The sequence below is a fragment of the Octopus sinensis genome, linkage group LG11 (assembly GCF_006345805.1).
Source record: "Octopus sinensis linkage group LG11, ASM634580v1, whole genome shotgun sequence".
Taxonomy (NCBI): Eukaryota; Metazoa; Mollusca; class Cephalopoda; order Octopoda; family Octopodidae; genus Octopus; species Octopus sinensis.
Window position 1 is genome coordinate 28580619 of NC_043007.1, and position 24852 is coordinate 28605470.

Consider the following 24852-nt stretch of genomic DNA (forward strand, 5'->3'; position numbering starts at 1 on the left):
AAACACAAAGAGTGATTGTATTATCACTAATAGAATATATACATACATATGCAAAAAAGACTGTCTTGAAATAAACTTAGAGAATCCCTCTGTTATGGGATACATTCATAAACACCAACTCAAGTATTACTAATGGAATATTCCCATCAAAACTTCTGTCAAATGTAAACATAACAGGGTGGATATTGTCATTTGGGACAGAGGGACAAAGGTATGTATCATCATAGTGGTCAGCTGTCCTGCAGATATAAATATCCCTTTGAAAATCAACTAAGAATGCCACTTTACCTATTCTGACTGTCTTCCCATCCTTCTTTTGGTGTTGTTCACTGCACAAGAGACACCTACTTTCCATATCCTCCACCTGAACACTCATTATTCAACCCCTCCACTCCATCTTATACCCCATATACTTTGAACCTCTTGTGTCCAGTTCACTCCTCCTTCACCTCCTCTTCCTCCTATATTGCTTGTCATTACCCCATATCGCTTGACAATATATTCTAGTTCCCTTTTTCCTACACATCTTTGACCTCAGTCACATCCCTGTTCCCTGGGTTACACAGACCACTATTGTATGCAGCTATCTCAGTCACATTGCTTTGAATATAAATACCTGTCTCAGAACATTGACTGCACCCATCACTCCAGTTCCCCCATCACATATCTCTCTATCACTCATACTTTTCACTAAATAAAAATGCTTGTGAGCAAGCAGAAATGTGGGGCTCTGAACTTCCTTTAGTTGTGCCAAGGGCATAGTTACCTTTCTAGTGCTAGAGTCCAAAAAGAGTACCCAGTACCTCCTGAGGTTATGAGAGCCCTTAAGTCTTGTCAACATGACTATCTCACTAGCATTGGTGCCATGAAAACATCCACTCGGTCCAGTCTGTCAAGTGGCTGAAATTAGGAAGCAAATCCAACCATAAAAAAAACCCATAAAAACCAAGCCAAAAATTCAAAAAGATGAGGTTCTTTGACCCATTTATGTGAAAACAAGCACCAACTATTTGTTCACTCCAAGCATGACAATCCATCTTATCCATGCCAGCAGGGAATGTAGACATAAAATGATGATGATGGTATACATACATACACACACACATGTGTGTATATATATATATATAATATATATATATATAGGTTAAATAAATGAGACAATAAAGCCAAGGCAGTGTGAAATTTCTAGAACATTTTACAAAGTGGTCTTACAACTGTTTTCTAGAACATTTTACAAAGTGGTCTTACAACTGTTTTCCATCATCAGAAACGATGAGGAAATTAAATAGAAGGAAGTATAAAGGGAAATATGAGAATAAAAAAAAAATATTCTTATATTTCCCTTTTTAATCATATATCTCTCCCTTTCCAAAATAACTTCTTATATTGAACTCTAAATTTTCCTTCTATTCAACTCTCTCATATTGTCTCTGATGATGGGATAACTTTTATAACCCTGAAACAGCTATACGACTACCTTTCTCTTTATAAATGTCCTAGGAATTTCACACTACCTTGGCTTTGTTGTCTCATTTTATTTAGCTCACACACAACCCGCATTAGACTCCTCATTCATACTATTATCGAACCGGGAGTCTAACAGCAGTTCTTCTATAGCACTTACATAGCCTTAACTGCTTTTGGATCTTATGGATACCAAAACCTCTCATATTATTTATATATATAATATATATATATATTATATATATATATATATATATATCATCATCATCATCATCATCATATATAGATAGTTAGATAGATATACATACATCGGGCGATATGATATGCTTGAGAAGACCTGTTGAATCAAGTAAAACCAATATCATAGCTGTGACCAGTGACCCCCGACTGGCTCCCATGCCAGTGGCATATAAAAAGCACCATCCAAATGTGGTCAATGCCAGGTCTGCCTGACTAGCTCCTGTGTCGTGGCATGTAAAAAGCACCATCCGAACATGGCTGATGCCAGTACCCCTTGATTGGCTCCCATGCTGGTGGCACATAAAAAGCACTATCTGAATGTGATTCATGCCAGGACCACGTAAAAAACACCATCAGAATGTGGCCAATGCCAGTAACCCCTGACTGGTTCCTGTACCGGTGGCACATAAGCAGCACCAACCGAATGTGGCCAATGCCAGTACCCTCTGACTGGCTCCCATGCCGGTGGCATGTAAAAAGCACTATCTGAACATGATTGATGTCAGGCCTACCTGATGGGCTCCTGTGCCGGTGGCCCATAAAAAGCACCTACTACACTCTCAGAGTGGTCAGTGTTAGGAAGGGCATCCAGCTGTATTAACTTTTGCAGATCAGATTAGAGCCTGGTGCAGCCACTGGCTCTCCAGACTTCAGTCAAACCATCCAACCCATGCCACACACACACACGTCCATTTCATGTAGACGTACATACATCTTTCACTTTCTTTCTCTGTTCTTTTTGCTTTATCTTCTTTCGATTTCTGCTCTCTTGAAATAAAATTTTTATGGATACAACTGCTTACAAAAATAGAGATTAATGCATAATTTCTTTCTATGTTCATAACTTTTTGTTTACAATATTGAGAAATTATGCCACCAAAGAAAATATGTAATCTCTCCAGAAACAAGTATAAAGCAAGGAGGATTGTAGAAAACTGAAGGTGAGAGTCTGAAGAGAGAAGCTAGATGAGATTTTCTCAACATCAGCAAATGCATGTTGCATCACTTAATGTTGGATCATTAAATTAATGTTAAGCTCTCAGAAACAGACTACCTACAAATTCGTTCTTCACAACTCCTGAAGCTCTTTTCAGATATGATCCATCCCATTCTTATAAAAACGATAACTCTGTCCAAATTGGTGTGCTAAACACAAATTATCTTTTTCTGTAGAGCTTTCAAATTTTCAAATGAAACAAATGGCATGTGCTGCTCATGCGGTCAGGTAAGATTGCCAGCACTACCAGCTCCTTCTCAACCTTTTATGGATCTTCTAGAAGGCATTTCCATCTAGTCAAAGGATTTTCTGAACAATATCAGACAATACAACTCTGTAAATGACATTGTTTGATGCATCTAAGAAGATAGATAAACATGAATTTACGACGACGTCAAAGTTCAAGGGCAAGTCTATCACCTCATTGGTTCCTTGTCACCCACAAATGAACAACCACAGTTTCTCCAAATTTACTTTATGAGTGATGTAGAAAAAACAAACCCAAAGGAGGTGTCATCATTTCAGATGATGAGTTGTGTTAGACACAGCGCCAACTGCTGCAAAAGAGAGTATATCCACTGACAGCTTCGCGGTGCATTCAAAAATCACATAACCCCGACAGGTTAGGGCCTGAAATACTCCAAACAGACGCATAGCATGTTGCTTAGTCGAATTGGCCCATCATTTACTCCACAAATGTTTTGTTGTCAATGCTGCACTTTCCCATATCACCTGTTTCACCATAGCTGTTATTATATATTACATACAAACTATGCTATTTTAATCCCGAGCAACGGCGGGTGTCTCTGCTAGTATTGGTATAAACTTTGGCCAGCGGGTAATAAGTTGTATAATCGTAATAATTGGTAAATAAAGGTTAGATTGTGAGCTACAGTAAAAATAGTATCAAATGAATGAGAGGATAAATTAGTGATTCCTTTTATAATTTGTTTAAGAAATTGATTGACTTGCTATAAAAAATAGATAACGTATAAAATAATCATAGTCAGAAAGGACCTCAATCTTATATATACACAGTGCACATATATACATACGTACGTACGTATGTATATATGTGCATATATATATAAATGTGTGTGTATGTATGTATACACACACACACATGTACTTACATACACATACACTTATATATGCATGCATACATATTCAAGATATACACTTATAAGTAATAATATATACATATAAGTAACAATATATGCATATATGTAAACATACATACGCATATACACACGTAAGATACACGTACACAAATAGTGGCTATAGATATGTATGTATACAGTATGTTCACATAATTTTTTTTAATATATGTATATATGTATATATATATATACATACACATATACACATACTCATTCATGTATCTACACACATGCTTATGCATTAATACATAATTTTAAGAAAACAATTACATTTACTGTAGTTTCCTATATACTTATACACGTACATACTATATACACAAACTTATTCATATATTTATAATCAAGAATTACATGTATGGAAACAAAATATACGTAAATTGTAAAACATAATTCTTTCACCCCAATCAAAAAATTGGTATCGATTGAGAAGAGACAAAATATTTTCTGGATTTTAATTTGAATATTTATAAACGAAAATTTATACTTAAACCCATCATTTTAGGAATATTGCTAGTCACAACAAAATGATAGCTAACAAACCAGTAATTCATTACATATTTTCTATCCCTTAAGGTGGTTATTTTAACCTCTATATATATATATATATATATATATATATATATATATATATATAGACAGATAGATAGATATAAATACAGGGTGCAATGGGTAAACTGTTGCTATTTCATATTTTTTTAATTTTGCACATACACACTGTTTTTGATTTTGCTGACTACACTGTATAGTAGAGTGAGTTGGGTCCTATCTGTGAGAAAAACAGTTCCATGACACCATTCATTCTGCCAGAAATTTGGAAAGCATGTGCTGTAGCGCTTGGCATTTATGCTGGAAGCTCCAATACGGACATTTCAGAATGTTTGGGTGTGAATCTAAGGAGAGGGCAGACGATTCAGAAAGAGTTGGATGAATCTAATGGTGATTATGAAGGTAGGGCAGCTCGGAAAACTCACTCTGATCATTCTAAAAAGAACTCCTGAATTTATTGGTGAGATCCAGGCCATGATTGACAACCATCCCTCCCAAGTCAATCAGGGACATGGAAGTGTCTGGCTCTTTTATCAGGCAGGTAGTACATGAAGACATTTGGTATTCCTCATACAAGTTGAGAAAAGGCCGGTTTTTATCCTAAGCCATCAAGGACCCTGAGGAGGGGAGGAGAGAGAACCGTACTACAAAGCTTTTGAACAAACTCAAGCATCCCCGCCAACCGAACATGCTTTAGTTTTTCTCGGATGAGAATAATATCTGCTAGGATCAGATGGTGAACACACAGAACAACTGTTGGCTTGGTATGTCCTCGAAACATGGACTGAGAGTGATAAAAATCGAACATCCAGTCAGCATCATGATGTTTGGAGTGATCGTTAGTAATGGCGATGTTATGCCTCCATTCATCTTCCCACACGGCCTCAGATTCAATACGGGAGCCTACATCAAGTGGCTGGAGGAGGTAGTGCTGTCCTAGGTCAAGAAGGTGGCTGCTGGAAGACCCTATGTCTGGCAACAGGACTCTGCACCATGCCACACAAGCAGGAAAACCCAAGTATGGCTGTCAGACAATTTCTGCAACCACATCACCCCTAACATCTGGCCACTTAACACCCTCGACTGCAAATGTGTGGGGTACATTTGAGTGAGAAATCAACAAAACTCCTTGTAATACCAAAGATGAACTGAAGGCAAGAGTTATTGGCAGCATTCACCAACTTAAACAAGGAGACTTTCTAGAAAAGTTGCAGGAGATTCCGAAGTCGTCTGGAGACCATGGTTGAAGCCAATGGCGATTTTATTGAATAAATTTACTCTTTAATATTTCGAGATCCTTTTATTATATAATTTTGGTAAATATATCTGTTAAAATGAGATGTTAGTGTTATTTTCATTTTTGCATAATTTAGACGACAATTTATTCACCACACCCTGTTTGTATATGTATGTATGTATATATGTATACATATACGACAAGAAATAATTTTTGTCTCTTTTTATGGAAAAAGAAAGGTTTATAGGACTACAAAAAAGAATTGCTCAAATGTAATTGAGACAGAGATAAAGAAACATTGATCATAGAACAAACATCAACTCCCAAACATTTGATCGTATATAAATACTACCATGGTTCTTAAACATATAACAAATATACATTGACAAAAAACACAGAAGGTAAAAATATATATGCAAAAAATATAAACACAAATATACAGAACGGCTGATCAAAAAGCTAAATGAAATCCAACTCTTACTGAATCCTCTATCCGTCGGTTGACTCCCAAACACTCTGAAAGGTTCGCATCGAAACTTCCGGCGTGAATAAATAAAGGCATTTACACATGCGTTATGGCTAAACAGCCCTTACCGTTTGTTTTCTCTGTCCTGTTTTTGTTACCAACTTTCACCCTCTGCAACAACTGTTTTGACGAAGACGCATCTTGTCCTAATGTTCGAAATGCGGAGTAGATAAAACAGCCGACAACAGATGAAGGGATTGATCTTTATGATGCTTGTCTTGTTTTTCCATTTGTTTCTTTCGTTCTTCGCAAAAAAAAAGTTCGTTTTCCATGTTTTTGTATTTCATGTTCTCATTTTTCATGTTGTTTACATTTTTTTTTCAAGTCCTGTACCCATATATGCATGTGTATATACATATATATGTATGTATGTATGCATGTATGTATATATGCATATATATATGTGTGTGTGTGTGTATGTATGTATGTATGCATGTATATGGTGAACTCTCTTGTCATAGATGACAGATGAGTGCTCCACAGCCTCCTGCTGAACAATGTGCACGAATGATTTGTTTATAGTGACCAATGGATTATGCTGTGTACCAGCTCACATCCGCCATCAAATCAATATTGCCTTTACAGGAACACAGAGTGCCACATGTCAGATGTCAATGTAGTCACAGAGTAATGTGAAACGAACTGCTATTCCCAAAAGCACAATGCACCTCTTAGTCCAAGAATCAAAAGCCTATACGTGTCTCCGCATACATATATTAATCTACTGCTCGTCTCATCTTCTTTCAGCCATCTCTTTATCACTTACAGTATCCCTCACGTCTCTCTACTACCTGTGCTGACCATATCATCTACTTCATTCTGAAGTAGTCATCCATTATATAGGAGGCAACATTGGATCACCTACATCCTTTTACACTCCAGCTTTCTCCTGCTCTGCTGCCAGCCATCACCCCCTCTCCTCTGCACCACTTCTGTTGCCCATCATTCTTCACTGTAGTCTGTGATATTTGATTGATAAGTCTTTATTGTGGTCTGTGATATGTGATTGATTTGACTGACCAAGTTTTTATTGTGGTCTGTGATATTTGACTGACTTGACTGATCAAGTCTTCACTGTAGTCTGTGATACTTGATTATTTTGAATAAAGGAAGCAAAAGAAGGCACGAAGAGGCAGTGAGTCGTAGAAAAGAACCAATCTGTCGTTGTAGCAGGAGGCTTTCAGGAACAAAAAAAATCAATATTTGCCAGGAATACAGTTGTGAAAAATAGTTAACTCAAACAGCTTTATTATTTTATGTCATAAATAATGGCAAGCTAAGTCAATCAGTCAGGAAAATAGCAGAGAATAGAGGCAAGTGGTGGTGATGGTGGTGTGGCAGAGAATGTAGAGAAAGAGGGAGACAGAGAGAGTTACAGAAAGGAAGATGAAGTGTGTGTGTGAGAGGGAGAGAGAGAGAGAGAATTGGGATTTGTGTGGTAAAATATGGGTTGGATGTGGGTGAAGATGGCTGAAACTAATTCAAAATCTTGAACATGATGGACTTAGGCATAACAAAACTGAAATTAATAAGATGAAAGACATTTGATAAGAGAAATATATCTCAGGTTGTTCCATAAATAATATTTAGTTTACCATTTTGTGAGTTCTTCCTACACAAATATTGTGGAAGCAATCAGACAATTTTTTTGCTGCTGTTTCTGCAACAGATACAGATCGAATTTAAAGTCTGTCTAATATATCATGTATGTATGTATGTATGTATGTATGTATGTATGTATGTGTGTATGTGTGTGTGTATGTATGTATGTATGTATGTATGTATGTATGTATGTGTGTATGTATGTATGTATGTGTGTGTGTTTGTGTGTATGTATGTATGTATGTGTATGTATGTGTGTATGTATGTATGTATGTGTGTATGTGTGTGTGTGTATGTGTGTGTATACATATATATATACATATACATACATACATACATATATATATATATCTATATGTATATATAAAGGTGTGGGTAGAAACTCTATAAGATCCACCAAGTGTAAGCTATGGACACATAAGAGGTGCAGCAATGTCAAAGGAAGGCTAACTAGGTAGATAGTTTTTGTATGTGGCAGATGCTCAGGAGCAATAAACACTGAAAATGCTCTGAGACCAACTTCCGCCACATTCCAGGGAGAAAAACTAGAAATAGTTGATAGCTTCTGTTACCTAAGTGACCAAGTCAGTAGCGGAGGCGGGTGTGCTGAAAGTGTAACTGCTAGAGTAAGAATAGCCTGGGCAAAGTTCAGAGAGCTCTTACCTCAGCTGGTGACAAAAGGCCTCTCGTTCAGAGTAAAAGGCAGACTGTATGACGCATGTGTACGAACAGCCATGCTACATGGCAGTGAAACATGGGCCGTGACTGCTGAGGATATGCGTAAGCTTGCAAGAAATGAAGCCAGTATGCTCCGATGGATGTGTAATGTCAGTGTTCATACTCGACAGAGTGTAAGTACCTTGAGAGAAAAGTTGGACCTAAGAAGCATCAGTTGTGATGTGCGAGAGAGACGTTTGTGCTGGTATGGTCATGTGGCGAAAACGTAAGGATTAATATTATACAAAGGTTGGAAAATATTCAGATAAAGTTTATAAGAGGGATATAAACTCAGCACACACATTTACAATAACTAGGGTAAAGAAAAAATACGTTATTTGCGGAAGGTACATAATTAAAAATTACACTGAATATACCGTAAAACACCAAAACACTACAAAACCGACCAGATATCAACATCTACAAGTATGAGCTTGCTCAAACCACAATTCTGTATAAACCCTATCCTAGCAAACCACACATCCATATACAAAACAAATATAAGGCTACCAATTAATAAAAAACCGGAGTCATTTACCACCACAACCATGTACTGTTTTGTCCTGTATTATTGTGTTTGATCTGGATGTTCCAATGTAGTTGGTTAATAAATTATGTGAATAGGTATTATCTGGTAGTTGATGATTGATTAAAGTATATTCCTCCATTTTCTTATTTTGTATTATGAATTTGAGGTAAAACATTTTACCTTCGCCCACATAATACAATAAATGAATTAATTGCATTGCAATTCTTAGCATTTATGTATTATCATTTCTGGGTGCTTTACTGGCAGTATATTGGATATATGTTATCCCATAGAGGGTTACACTCACAACCCCTATCTCACTCTGTAATATATATATATATATAAAACTTATAAATATATATATATATATAACTTATAAATATATATATATATAAAAGAAAAAAATTCTTATGCCAAATATGGTGAGAATAGACTTTAAATCATCAATAACCACATATAATTCATCACTAAAAGCACATGTCTCGAAGCACGCTGACAGAAATTTCTAAAAAATTCTGTTATTTTTAAATATGCTGCCCACTGATAAAATTTTTTGAAAATTTTATCCTATATTAGATATATATGTATACTTTTGCGAAGTATATATATTATTATTATTGCTATATATATCATCATCATTTAACATCTGCTTTCCATGCTGCAAGCCAGAAGGCTGTACAAGGCTCCAATCTGATCTGGCAAGGTTTCTACAGTTGGATGCCCTTCCTAATGCCAACCACTCCAAGAGTGTAGTGGGTGCTTTTTACATGCCACTGGCATGAAGGCCAGTCAGGCAGTACTGGCATTGACCACACTTGAATGGTGCCTTTTACATGCCATGAGCACAGGAGCCAGTCAGGTGGCACTGGCATCAACCATGCTCAAATGGTGATTTTCACATGCCACCAGTACAGTTGCCAATCAGGCAGTAATGGCATTGGCCACAACAATGACTTCACTTGACTCAACAGGTCTTTGCAAGTATAGTTTATTGCCCAATGATTGAAAGTGACTCTTAAATGGGCCGGTTATGCTGCACTGGCATAGGCCATGGCTACGTCTCACTTGGCTTGCTGGGTCTTCTCAAGCACAGCATATCTCCAAAGGTCTCAGTCACTTGTCATTGCCTCCATGAGGCCCAACGTTCAGGGGTCATGCTTCACCACCTCATCCCAGGTCTTCCTGGGTCTGCCTCTTCCACAGGTTCCCTCTACTGCTAGGGTGTGACACTTTTTCACACAGCTGTCCTCATCCATACACAACACATGACCATAACCAGAGTAGTTATCTTTCTTGCACACCACATCTGATGCTTCTTATGTCTAACTTTTCTCTTAGGGCACTTACACTCTGCTCGATTTGTTTCATTATCTTTTTCACAGCAACCACAAACTGAAAGCAGTTACTATACTTCATTCCATAACAGTTACCTCTGAAGAACAAAGTTACAAATCAGATTGTTACCTATCATTCTGTTGAACCCCTGGTATGAAACTGATTGGTAAAATCAGCCATAATGGATATATAATGCTGTACACTTTGATTAATATACATGTATATATATATATATACACATGTATTTTAAACTTTAGATATATCCTCGTATATTCTTTGTTCATTTTCAATTTTATTGATTTATTTGTACTATTTCTTTGGATTAAGGACAATGTGTGTGTGCGTGTGTGTGTGTTGTAGATGGATGGATGGATCCTCTGCTATATGTGTATATATATATATATAATATATATATATATATATCCACCACTGCTCTATATATTCCGTACCCTTCTTTTATTCCAGTACCCAGTGTCATTTGCAATAAACATGGACAAACCTTCAGTGAAAAAACCAAGTCATTCAGAAAATTCTAATTCCAAGAAAAATAAGAGTTCTGGAAGTAATACTCACACAGATGAAGCAGATTATTCTAGAACAGAGGTAAATTCTCTCCTTCTCTTTCTCACTCTCACTCCCTCCTTCCCCTTCTCTCTCCCCCTCTCTCTCTAAACATGTAAATATCTCACCACCTTCTCTCTTTCCACCTTCATCATAAACTCTCCCCATAATATGCAATTTTACAGCTTGACACTGTGAGGGTGGGCTGAAAAGTTCATAGGCTGACTATGAAGGAGTGATACTAGAGCTGTGAAATGTTGCATGTATTAATTTCAACACCTCTTACTAATAACAACATTGTTTCTTACTAGGTAAACTGACATCTGACTCCGAAGTTACTGTCAATACTAATCTTGTTACAGAATAATAAAATTGTACTCTACAAAAGCATGGAGTACACCTTCAGATTTATGCAAATTTTTTTTATTGTAACTGAACATAAGAACAAATGTTTACATGATCATGGCCAACTTGTCTCTGATTGGTTGTAACAAAAACCACAACCATCTTCAGACTGCCCGCTTTGACTGGAATAAAGTAGACTAGAGCTCTTATTGTACTGAGCTACAATGCCCAAACTGGCTCGAATTTTATGCCTCTGGAGATGTGGACACTATACTCCAGAACATTCTGAATTCAATATGGGCGGCATGTGCAGCATCAGTACCATGCAAGCACAAAAAACCACCCAATAGTGCAATTTAGGAGACTGCAGCAGATCGACTTGCCAGGAAAGAATGCCATAATGCTGAACAGGAATACAAATTGCACAAATCAGAGATCAACAGGAAAAAGTGCAATAGGTCAGCCAACCACCTCAAGCAGGTGACAAAAAAGGCAGTGCTTGAATTTGAACAACGCATTGCAACTAACCCTGACAGCAAAGTGTTCTGGAAGTATGTGCACTCAAAGCAGAGACCTCACTCTCCAGTTGGTCCCCTTCGCAATCCCCACACAGGACAGATTACTGGCAATCCTGAAGAATGTGCAGAAATCATTGCTGGATGCTATGCCAGCATCTTTACTGTCGAAGACCAAAATGTTCCATCTTCATCACCACTGACATCAGACTCTATATCTACTATGCAATTTACACCAGCAATGCTACAATGCCACCTTAAGAATAAGCGCAACTATGCCTCTCCTGGTCTCGATGGTGTTACATACCTACTTCTCAAACGTGGTGGGTACTTTCTTCTAAGCCAACTTTCTCTATTCTTCCAATTCTGTCTTGACAATGGTGTTACTCCAGAGCAGTGGAAAACTGCCAATGCTATCCCTCTGTTAAAAAAAGGTGACCGCACATCGCCTGTCAACTATCGCCCCATTAGTCTTACTAGCTGCATCGCCAAACTGATGGAATCCTGTATCAGGGAAACCCTCTGGAACTTCTGGAAGTCTCACAGCCTCATCCAGCCGTCACAATTTGGATTTATTCCCAACTCCAGCTGCTGTAATCAACTCATCAAGTTTCTTGAGGACGTTACCCAAATTACTGATCGCGGATCCTGGGTGGATGTTGTTTACCTGGACTTTGCTAAGGCTTTTAACTCTGTGCCACACAAAAGACTTATGGTGAAGCTCTCTGCGTTGGGCGTAAGAGACAAACTCTATAACTGGTTGAAGTCCTTTATTTTCAGCCGGAAAGAGGTTGTCACAGTTCTAGGACAGCACTCTTCACCCTATGAGATGACATCTAGTGTACCACAGGGATCTGTTCTTGGCCCCCTTTTATTTGTTGCATATGTTAATGACATAGATGCCAACTTAAAGAATGCCACAGTGCTGAAATATGCAGATGACATCAAGCTGTACCTCGAAATAAAGAGGTCAGATCCTGTACACTATAGATCTCTATTGCAAGCAGACCTGGACACAATGCAGCAGTGGATCATGGACTAGCAACTCAAGCTGACTGTGGACAAATGTACCACCATGCATTTTGGGAGGAGAAACCCAGTATCCACCTACTCCCTCCACAACACTAATCTCAAAAAGTTTTCATGTGAACATGACCTGGGTGTTATTGTCGACAGTGATTTGCGTTGGACAAAACACATCGCTAAAATTGTCAAGAAGGCTGAGGGTGTCTTGGCATCACTCACCAAATCCTTTGTGTCTATCTATCTGCGGCTTTATATAGCTATGATAAGACCTCACCTGGAATTTGCATCACCGGTCTGGAACCCCTATCTTGCCCAGGATATCAATCATGTGGAAGCTGTTCAGCAACGTGCAACCAAAAGAATACCCTCCATCAGGCATTTGCCATATTCTGAACGCCTTACTTCCCTGGGCATGGACACATTGAAACTCCGACGTCAGGCAGCTGACTTGGCAGACACCCATAAAATTATCAACCATCTTACAAACAATAACTCTGAGCACCTTTTCAAACTCCACCCGTCTAACACCCGTGGACATATTTACAAAGTCAGAAAACAGCACAGCTCCCATGACTTTAGGAAACATTTTTTCATGCTGAGAGTTGCTGAAGCATGGAACAAACTGCTGACATCAGTTGTTAGTTGTCGGAGCACTGCATCCTTCAAAACTTCCATGCTTTCTAAGATTCGCCAACATTACACCTGATTTCCTCCCCTCCATACACACACAAGCATGTATCTGACTCATACATTGTTTGCTTTCCAGACATTTCTACATTACTGCATGTACTTTATATGCATTTTCTGACAAGTTGTGGTGCACCTGAGCACTGTATACAATAATTTCATTATTATTTATATTATTTTATATATATATATATATATATTATATATATATATATATATTATATATATATATATATATATAGTACTTTATTTGTTGAATTTTCATTATGTTTCAATCAACTGTTAAGATCATGTCACTTTAATCAGAGTATATATATTATTATATAGTTATTATTGTATATACACTGTATATATATATATATATATATATATATATAGGCAAAAAATAGATAATGGCCATATATATATATACAGGATGTGTTGAACCTGTGTATTTTCTTTATTTCTTGTGCAATTGAAAATCTAGTTTTTATGTAAACAGTTAATCGCTCTCTCTTATCATTTTTCCTCTTTTCCCCTTCTCTTGTTCCTCTCCTTCTCTCTCTTTTTTCTCTCTCCCTTTCTATCTCTCTCTCTTGCTCCTTCTCTCTCTTCTTCTCTCTATTTATTTCCTTTCAAAATATTTATAAAAAGTCTTGCCAAAAACAAGCATTTGATTTCTGTCAACATAATGTAATAAATTATTTCCCTGAAGAACTGTTGTGGATTTGTATCTGAATTGTACACTGAATATGCACTGCAAGGGAGACAAATAATCACAATCAGGAAACGTGTGTAGGGATAAACTGCATCTTGTATTTATCATACTTTTTCTTGTGTGTGTGTGTGTGAGAGAGAGAGAGAGAGAGAGAGAGAGTGAGAGAGAGAGATAGTGTGTGTGTGTGTGTGTATATGATTATTCTTCAGACCCTTGCACCTCTAATGTAATCTTCAAATAGTATCAGCTTTTGTTACTTTGTGTATGACTAGCTTGGCCCTTTGAACTCCAGTCACAACAGCCATCAAATGGACTTCCATACAGTTTCCATCTACCAAGTTTCACTCATAAGTCTTCTATCAGCCCAAAACTATAATCGATTCCCTCAGCTGAAGCGGCACACAATGGAATTAACCCAGGCACACAAGAGAGTGAAAACCCTTCTTAACTATCGGTTCATGCTGCATAGAGAGAATACCATTGGGATATTAGTGAATGAGAGTATGTATGTAGTTCTTTATCAATAAATTATATCCATGTTGTGGATAAGAAGGTAGAGGTGTGTTCTATGGCTGTTATGAAATGGATGGAGGCAAACAAAGTGACTACTGCCTATAGTAACTCATCTCAACTAACGCTGATCTTCACCAACCAACAGAGGATGAAGAGAAAGATTCCCAGTCTCAGAGACCCAGTTATTCCTCCTCTTTCTTCAACTCTCTTCATTGCAGTATTCTGTCAGATAAAGACCTGCAACCTCCACCCATACACACACACTTCTAACAATATCATTCTACTGTATTCCATGTCAAAGATCCAAAAATATTTAGGAAGTCCCTGAATGATCCACAATTATCTATCTCTCAATAAAAAAACCTTCACCTAACTTCACAAGAGTTATGTCAATTAGAAATATTGATCGGAACTGATTTATTTCCAATATAATTAATTATTCTACCAATGTCTCACCTCCAAGTATTTCTTTGACTTGTTTTAATTTCCTTTTTTTTTTTGTTTTAGAAACGGTTAACACTCTATGGAAATGCTGTGAAACCTTTCTTGGAATATTTCCGTAAATCAGAGAAAATGATTTCAATAGATTCTTCATCGGGTAAAATTGACACAATTTGTTCAATTCTCACAGACTTTATGACCTCCTTGAATATGCAAAGTCAGAAAGCAATCAGTACTGTGATATACTTTGCATTTAGTAAGTAAAACAGTTTACTTATTACCTACCCACCGCCCCATCTCTCTCTCTCTCTCTCTCTCTCTTTCTCTCTCACTCTTTATCTCTCTCTCTCTTTCTGTGTGAGAATATGCACTTAAGACATTACAATTAAATTAATGAAAGAGGTGAGTGTTCAGAGAAGCACACCTTGATGTCTGTGAGTAGAAGGAGCGAGACACAGAGATGTTTAACATTCTAGACAACTGGTAGTTTCACCAAGAAAGTTGTGGTCGGGGTGAGGGTCGTGATGGTGGTGGTGAGGAGGAGGCAGATGAGGACGAGGAGGAGCCAATTTTCTTGAAAGTTGGCCTAAATCCATGGAACTCTCACAGAACTGTCAGAAGCTTTATAGCATCTATTACGTACATACCCTACATCACCTATTACATACACCCTCAAACAATTCTTGTGAATCACTGAGTTTCCCTAATTAAACTTTAAATTCTGTCTTTTCCAGCTGCAGAAGAGTGTAACTCAATCAGAGACACATACCTTGTAAATTATATTTGTTTAAAGGACCATAACGAACTTGATGATTCATCACCAGTAAGTAATTAGCAATCACAGTCCACACATTCTCATTTGTTCTCTCTCTTTCCACAATATTTGTTCTCAGTCTTTCTGAAACTGTTTCCACTTTGAAACCCCACAACATTCTTTCTCTGATATTAAGTCGTCAAGAATGAAATTTGTAGTGAGGTATGTGGTAAACTTTTGACAGCTGCTCATTTTGCGTCATCATTATATTTTGAAAATCTTTATTTTTCGATAGAAAGCTGACACATCTATTTCTTTATTCTAACTCATTTTGCACTTTAGAAAGTATTTATAAATTGTTTTTTGCTATTTTTGTTTAGAGATGGATAAGTCAGAAATTCATACAGTTTTGAAATATGAGTTCTTTCTTGGAAATACAGCATCACAGACAGCTCAGAATATTAATGGAGTATTTCATTCTAATGTTATTACGCAGCAGACAGTATCAAATTGGTTTTCAAAATTTCGTTCTGGTAACTTTGACCTAACAAATGACCAATGTGGTCGACTAGAAACAAAGGTGGATAATGACGAACTGAAAGTCACCATCGATTCAGATCCATCTCAAAGTACCTGTGAATTATCGTTGTTGTTTGGTGTTAGCAAGCAAACAATATTGACTCATCTAGTTCAAATCGGTAAAGCGGAAAAGTTGGATAAGTGGGTTCCACATGAACTCAATGAAAATCAGAAACAGCAACGTTTGGAAGCCTGCATTTTGCTATTTTCTTGTCACAAAAATGAATTCTTTTTGAATCAAATTGTAACTGGTGATGAGAAATGGATCCAATACAACAACCATAAACATTCAGTACAATGACAAACCACGAAAACACAATCCAAAAAGCAAAATTCATCAAAAGAAGCTGATGGTGTATGTTTGGTGGTCTGGCACATGTGTGATCCATTATGATTTCATTAAACCTGGCTCATCAATCATGGCTGAAGTATACTGCAGCCTACTGGACTGAATGATGCAGAAACTTACAAAAAAACAGCCTAGATTAGTTGACAGATCCACTTATAGTGGTGTCAGGGTTATCCATTTTTGGTGGTAACATCGACTTAATGACACACTATAATTTAGTCAGTATGAGAGAAAAGGAAGTCCTTGTATTTGCTCATAACAGCAAGAAAATAGAATTCATGAGGTGCTTGTAATAAGTCATAACTTTTATTACTGGAGGTAATGCGTTAACATACAAGGTTAATTGAAGGAAAGCTTATGATATTACATGAATATGTTCTGTTTTGCAGTCACATGTCTCCAAGTAAGAAAGGCGAATGGGTGCATGAGTGGGCATGGAATGTGGCAGTTTGACCCAATGCATGTTGAAGAACCAACAGGCCCTGAATGGCACGAATTTAGAATTTCTTTCCTTTATATAAAGGATGGACTGGAAGTCCCCAACTTCCATGTAAAACTGGAAGCTTCCAGAAAGATCTCAAACATTCTAGAAGCTCAAAGGAGATTACTCTTGTTACATCCCTTTTCTGTTTTGCTTGCCATTGTAACCACAAGGATCACTACACACTCCTATTTTATTGCAAGACAATGCCAGACCACACATCGCAAAAATGACATTGGCAAAACTACAGGAGTCGGAGTTGGAAGTTCTCCATCATCCACCATACTCACCTGATCTTGCACCCACTGACTACCACTTCTTCCAGAATTTGGAAAACTTTTTGATAGGAAAAAAATTTAATTCTGATGATGCAGTAAAACAAACCTTCCAAGATTTTATTGACTCTTGATTGCCAGGCTTTTACAGTTCCGAACCAGACAAGCTACCGCTGAAATGGCAGAAGTATATTAGCAATATGGGTGCATAGTTTGATGAATAAAACTATGCCTTGTATTTATAAAACATTAGCAAAACTTTTTTTTCTTTTCTACAAATTTCATACTTGACAACCTAATAACTTTAATAGTAATCTGGAGGATAACATACTTGATGTAATAATTCAAGAAATTATAATCAATTTTAATTACACCCTTACTGATGAGGATAATCATTATCTAAATGACTAATTCTGGTAAGAAAAAAACTATAGAGATTATAACCCTAACCCTAAAATTTCTTAGTTCACTACAATAAGGAACTAGTTTATTGTTAAGTTTTTATGCAGAAGACGTCCTTGAGTAAGTACTCCCAGTCATTGTTGTGAAGTTCTCATTCCCTAAAAGACTATATCCTCTCTTAGCTCTTCATATTTGGGAGCTGTACTGCCCTGATAAGTGCTAATAATACAGAAATACGTACACAGTTATCCTCACACTATCAAACTTACTGTAGTTTATTTTTCGATTATTTTTAATGAATTGCAACTCCAGTTTGTCTCCTTTCCCCTTTTTATTTTAGAATTATTTAATTACTAAGACAATGCTTTTCCTTCATCAGTGCATGCTTCCCTGGGCATGGACACATTAAAACACTAATGTGTATCAACTGACTTGGTAGACACCCACAAGATTATCCACTTCTTTCCAACAATAACCTTGGGCACATTTTAACTCTCATACGTCTAACATTCATGGACATGCTTACAAAATCAAAAAATAGCACAGTGCCTATGACTTTTGGAAACATTTTTTGATGCTCAGAATAGCATGTTAGCCATCAGGACACTACATCCTTCAAAACTTCAATGCTTCCTGAAATTTGTCAACTGCATTCCTGATAAAACACCCACACACATTTTATTAAACAACTCATTTGCTGTTCATTTTTTGTGCATTTTCTATGTCCTGTGCATGCATTTTTATCTACCTTTTCTAATGAGTTGAAGCACACCTGAGCACTGTATACAATAACATCATTATCATTTTTATAAAATTCATGCAAGAAATGTTTATTCCTCTCTGCCTCTACTTCTACTCCTTCCCCAACCTTGTCTCTAGTTCAAGAAACAATGCAATCTTTTACCATATCCATTTTCAGGAGAAGCTCTTCCAATGGTTGTGTTGTTACATTGCCGAAAATCAGTATGAGAATCGGAACTTCCTTATTAATATGGTTGGAATTGATATCAATTCTAATTCCTTTAATCAAACAGTGAGTTTTATTTTTTTCCTTTCTCTATCCCTCTCTCTTTTTCTCTCTCTCTCTCCTTCTCATACACACACAAACATTTGTTTTTATATATTTTTCAGTTGATTTCTAAAAAACAAAACAACTTTACATTAAACTGAATGGTTTCTCAATATTGTTTGTAGAGTACATATTAATCATACATTTGCAAAGAAGAGTGGTGACAATGACTGCCAAGTTTTGGCCTGCACAGCCTTCATCTAACTTTTCTGATGAAAGCCAAGCAGGCTGAAACTTCGAAGTCACTGTCAGTACTATTCTTGTTAATGAATAATATACATCTATGTAGATATCTATTTCTCTCTCTCTCTCTCTCTCTCTCTCTCTCTCTCTCTCTATCTCTATCTATAGTTTCCATCCGGATATTGTACGATGGGTTGGTGCCTTCCTCTCAGATCGCTCCTTCCAAGTCCAAGTTAATGGTTCGCGGTCCGACGTCTCCAGTGCAAGCAGTGGCGTGCCTCAAGGTTCAGTGCTTGGGCCCTTGTTGTTCTTAGTCTTCATAAATGACTTGCCCGACGACCTCACGCAACACACCCTTCTATTTGCTGACGATATCAAACTGGTCGCTCCTCGCGGTAATATAGAGGATCTTCGTCGATGCCTCCACCAAATTTGGAAGTGGTCTAACGATTGGGACCTGTGTCTGAACATGTCAAAGTGCTGTCATCTGCCTGTCGGCTCTACTCCTGCAACTCAACTTGATTTCGAGCCGGGTCGTCTGCTGCTGGAGAGGACCGATCAGGTAAAGGACCTGGGTATCTTGGTGGATTCCTCCTTTTCGCCTTCAGCCCAGTGCGTCCATGTTGCCAACAAAGCACGCAGAATTCTGTTCTTGATTCGACGGTCATTTGGAATGCTCACGGCAGCCATATTCCTACCACTCTATGTCACACTGGTGAGACCCATATTGGAGTATGGGATTCAAGCCTCTTCTCCTTATCTCCTCAAAGACATACAGCATCTCGAAAGAGTCCAGAAGCTGGCTACCCGCATGGTTCATGGTCTCAAAAATTTGTCCTACGAAGAAAGGCTGAGGACGCTCGACCTTTATTCTCTTGAAAAACGCCGCCGCCGTGGTGATCTCATTCTCGCCCACAACATCATAAGCGGAAAGTGTAACCTCTCGAAAGAGCTGTTCTTCACTCCTGCTCCAGAGCGTCGGCTGCGGGGTCATTCCGAAAAGCTCTACCTGCGACGATTTCATCTCAATCGAAGGAGAGGAGCTTTCTCCGTCCGGGTTGCGGATCCGTGGAACAAGCTGCCAGACGAGATGGTGAAGATGCCGACGACTGCTTTGTTCAAAGCCTCCCTGGACCTCAAGTGGCCTGAACTCTTTACATGAACACCACCCTGTACTTAACTCCATGTCCCCCTACATGGCCTTGCTATTTGCTTTTGAGCCAAATTAACTAACTAACTAACTAACTAACTATCTCTATCAATCTATCTATCCCTCTCTTTCCCTATCTCCCTCTCTCTCCCTATATGTGCACACACACGTACACACACACACACACACACACACACACACACACACACACACACACACACACACACACACAGTTACTTTATACCAAACCTAAAATCCTGACAATATTTATGACCAGACCCGGCTATGTGCTGTCAACTCACTCCTGCCCTCCATTCTACACAGACACAGTCCTCTAGTCTTAGATTGAGTAGTTGATAAAAAAAGACTAATAAATTAAAAATGAACCACAATCCTTTACAAGTTATGACCCCTACAAACTTCATACAGTCTTAGAAGTGTAGTATATTCTTAGCTACATTAGTGGCAACATGGACACTTTCCCTATTCTTGCTCTATTTGAGCATTTGAATAAAATTATATTTATTTCTTTATTGCCCACAGGGGGCTAAGCATAGAGGGGACAAACAAGGACAGACAAAGAGATTAAGTCAATTACATCGACCCTAGTGTGTAACTGGTACTTATTTAATCGACCCTGAAAGGATGAAAGGCAAAGTTGACCTCAGCGGAATTTGAACTCAGAACGTAACAGCAGATGAAATATTGCTAAGCATTTCACCCGGTATGCTAACAATTCTGCCAGCTCAAGTAAAATTATATGAATGTGTCCAAGTAATTAAGAAATTCTATCTATTTATTTATGCAGCTGAAGATAGCCCTACAGTTAAATTGATGTAATGATTGCATTGTTCAATTAAACGGAGTCGCTTGAAACGGCCGTACTGCTTTACCTCTTGATATCCTGTTGCTTATTTTGATTATATATATATATATATATATATATATATATATCATTTGTAGATATACATAAATCCGGAGAAGAAGCACAATCTAAGATGTAGAGCAGTTAAAATTATAGTGGGGTTGGCTGGTTTATGGGGTTACTCTGGGTTACTCTTATGGCATATCTTCAGAGCCCAAACCCTGCTGGCCTGAGACCTCTATGGAGTGGGGGAAAAGCCTTGTTTTAAAGGCAAAACCTTAGGTGATTATCTCCCTTTGCCATTGGCCATCAGGTTTTGGCTGTGCTGCCATCTTGCAGTCACCAAAGCACCACGAAGGTAAACGATTGTCTCCCTTCAGCCTTGGCTCTTGGTTTCCAGCTGTAGCTCCACTCTGCTGATTCTAAAAAGCCAGCAGGAATTTTCTAAAATGCAAGCATAGCTTGAAAATCTCTGTCCTGGAGTTCAGGATTCCCCCTGGTACAAGTGAATCTTTAAGGATCCTCATGTGTTCAGCCCATTGATGTAGGGGCCTATGTTCTCAAGTATTTTCCATGTGATTGAGTATGGAATCTCTTCATCTCTTAGTTGCCAGATATGGCTGGCCAATGATGTCACATATCTCATTTCCAGGACTTTGAAAGAGGACAAATGATTCGAAATATGCTACTTGAGAGAATTCTGTGTGCACCCCACGTACTTCTGTGGGTGCGTGATATCGTTGTGTCTGTTACTGCTGTTGTGGCTGCTGTTGTGGCTACCATTGCCACTGATGCCACTGGTGGTGTTGTCACTGCTGCTGTTGGTACTGCTGGGGGTGGCATTGGTGCTAGTCGTATTCTCACCCCCATGTGTGTGCTGTTGCTTATGCTGCAGTCGTTGTTGTTGCTGCAGCCATTGCTGTTGTTGTTGTTGATGGAGTTGGAGCTGGGGTTGCTGGTGTTGGCAATGATGGAGGCTGTGGTGGTGGCCACGGTAGTGCTATTGCCACTGGCAGTTATGGAGGCGCTGCTGCTGATGATGCCATTATCGCCAGTGATGGAACTGGATCTGTTGCTTCTGCTACTACTACTACTATGGGGGCTAATAGGTCTGGCATCGTGGATATTGGGGAAGCTATTGGTAAGGCCGATGATGATGGCAATGTTGCTGCTGTTGTTGTTAACAATGCTGCCATCCATTGAGGCAGTGGTAGTGTTGGTGGCTCTCAAGCAGCATATTTCCAATCCTCTGTCCTCCTTCAAAGTGCTGAAAAGAAGATACGTGACATCGCTGGCCAGCCAGATCTGGCAGCTAAGAGACAAAGAGATCCATACTTGATCATATGGAAAATATTCGAGAACCCAGGCCTCTACATCAATGGGACGAACCAATGCAAGCTATGCATTGCTGAATGCATGAGGGTCCTTAAAGACTTGCTCATGCTGGGGGGCCATCCTGAACTCCAGAATGGAGATTTTTTGGGCCATGCTTGCATTTAAAAAAATTCCTTCTGGCTTTTTGAAATTTGCAAGGTGGAGCTACAGTCAGAAACCAATTGCTAAGACTGAAGGGAGACAATCATTTACCTTTGTGGTGCTTTGGTAACCTCAAGATGGCTGCACAGCCAAAGATCGATGGCAAAGGGAGATAATCATCTTGGGTTTTACCTTTAAAACAAGGTTTTTTCCCCTCCATATTTTGAAGAGGTCTCAGACCAGCAGGGTTTGGGGTGTGAAGATACGCCATAAGGCTAAACCTCTTGTGAACAAAAAGCCCAGGGTAACCCCATAAACCAGCCTACCCCACTATAATATATATATATACACACACACACACATGCACACACACACATATTCATTCATTTATTTCTAGTTTTTTCTCTATTTTTCCCTTCGCAGTCTAACAAGAAACCAGTGCTCTTCTTTGAAGTCAATAATTCTGTATTGAAGAAATACATGGAATGTCGCACACGAGACGTGAAACAGCAGCTGAAGGAAGTGAAAACAGTCATCTCAACTGAAAATGAAGTTTACTTGTTCTCTCCAGACACAGATTCAGAACTTTGCAAGCACATAGCATGGTGCTTCACTGAGTACCGTGAAAGTATATAAGGACTTGAGCTGCTCAATGACTCATTATCAACATTTCCTGCTCGTCATTGCTGCCATTCTATAATTCCTGGACATTTTAACCAATGTTTTCCTAATTCCAAACCCATTGACTCTTCCTTCCCTCCTTCACCTTGTTTCATCTCTTAAATATTTTATTTTTGGTTATTTTTGTAGCATAATTATTGAAAAATGAGCTGATATATCATCGTGAATAACATATATAAATATACATACATACATACGTAAATATATACACATATATATGCATATATGAAATACATAGATACATACACACACATATATGTATGTGCAGCGAAGAAGGCATCATTCAAAAGCTAAACCAATAACAAAGTGCATTGTGATCAGTGATGTGTAACACGATCCAATAGTCTGGTCAATACTGTGGTGTATACGTGTGTATGTGTGTATATGTGTGTGTGTGTGTGTGTGTGTCTGTGTGTATAACATACATATAAGAGGGATGACCAGTAAGTGGACATCCATATGCTAGAAGCTGACCCCCTGTGGTCTTACCACTAAGAAAGGAATGTTCTCAAGAAACTTTAGCAAACGCCAAAATGTAAGCGAGCAAGACAAATGAAAAGATACAAAATGGATGTCCACTTAGTGGTCATCCCTCTTATATGGATGTAATATAATTTTTCTGAATCTTCAGATTTTTCAATATGCTAGACCACTGCTTTTAAATTGATATTAATCAAATTAATATTCAATTTTTCGCCCTTAGTATTTTAAATTTTACACACACACACACACACACACATATATATATCATCATCATCATCATCATCATCATATATATATATATATATATAATATATATATATATATATATATATATATATATATATATTTATATATATAAACATACTCTGTGTTCTGGTATCAAAGAAATTTGTTCTCATGGATGCATCTTTGGAACTATAAATGCATGGAGTTCTAAACATGGATTATATACTGCACAACACGAGAGCTATTTAGGTGTAGATATATACAACACACACACACACACACACATATGTGCATATGTGTGTCTATATATACATATGTATGTATGTATTTATATGATGCACATAAATATGCATATATGTATATATGTATGTATATATATTTATGTATATGTTTGTATATATATTTATACAAATGTGAGTGCGTGTGTGTGCATGCACACAGACACACACATACACATGCACACGCATGCATGTGTAAGTTGAGAATTCTTTATTGGTCAAGTTAAAATTCAGTGTCCATTGCTGGGCCACTTTTTTTTTTGGCAGAGATTAAGATATTCTGGAAGGTTTGTTTGTCACGGAAATCAATAGAATATGCTAAAAAAAATATCGTTAATGTTAAATGAGAACAGTATATAGATTTCAAATGCACAAATATGCAATTGGTTATTATGTGAAAAGGAATGTGTGTGTGTGTGTGTGTGTGTGTGGTGTGTGTGTGTGTGTGTTCGTGTGTGTGTGTG

At 37.9% G+C, this 24852-nt stretch overlaps 1 protein-coding gene across 1 annotated transcript in view; it reads left to right on the forward strand.

Annotated features, from left to right (window-relative positions):
- LOC115217354 overlaps positions 1-23680 on the forward strand; it is a 57022-nt gene extending 33342 nt beyond the window's left edge. Inside the window, exons 4-8 of the mRNA XM_029787022.2 lie at positions 10819-10956; positions 15205-15394; positions 15873-15961; positions 18898-19011; positions 23145-23680. Coding sequence (XP_029642882.1) covers positions 10819-10956; positions 15205-15394; positions 15873-15961; positions 18898-19011; positions 23145-23357 — 744 coding nt within the window. The 3' untranslated portion in view covers positions 23358-23680. The remainder of the gene's footprint in view (positions 1-10818; positions 10957-15204; positions 15395-15872; positions 15962-18897; positions 19012-23144) is intronic.
- Positions 23681-24852: the final 1172 nt, after the last annotated feature.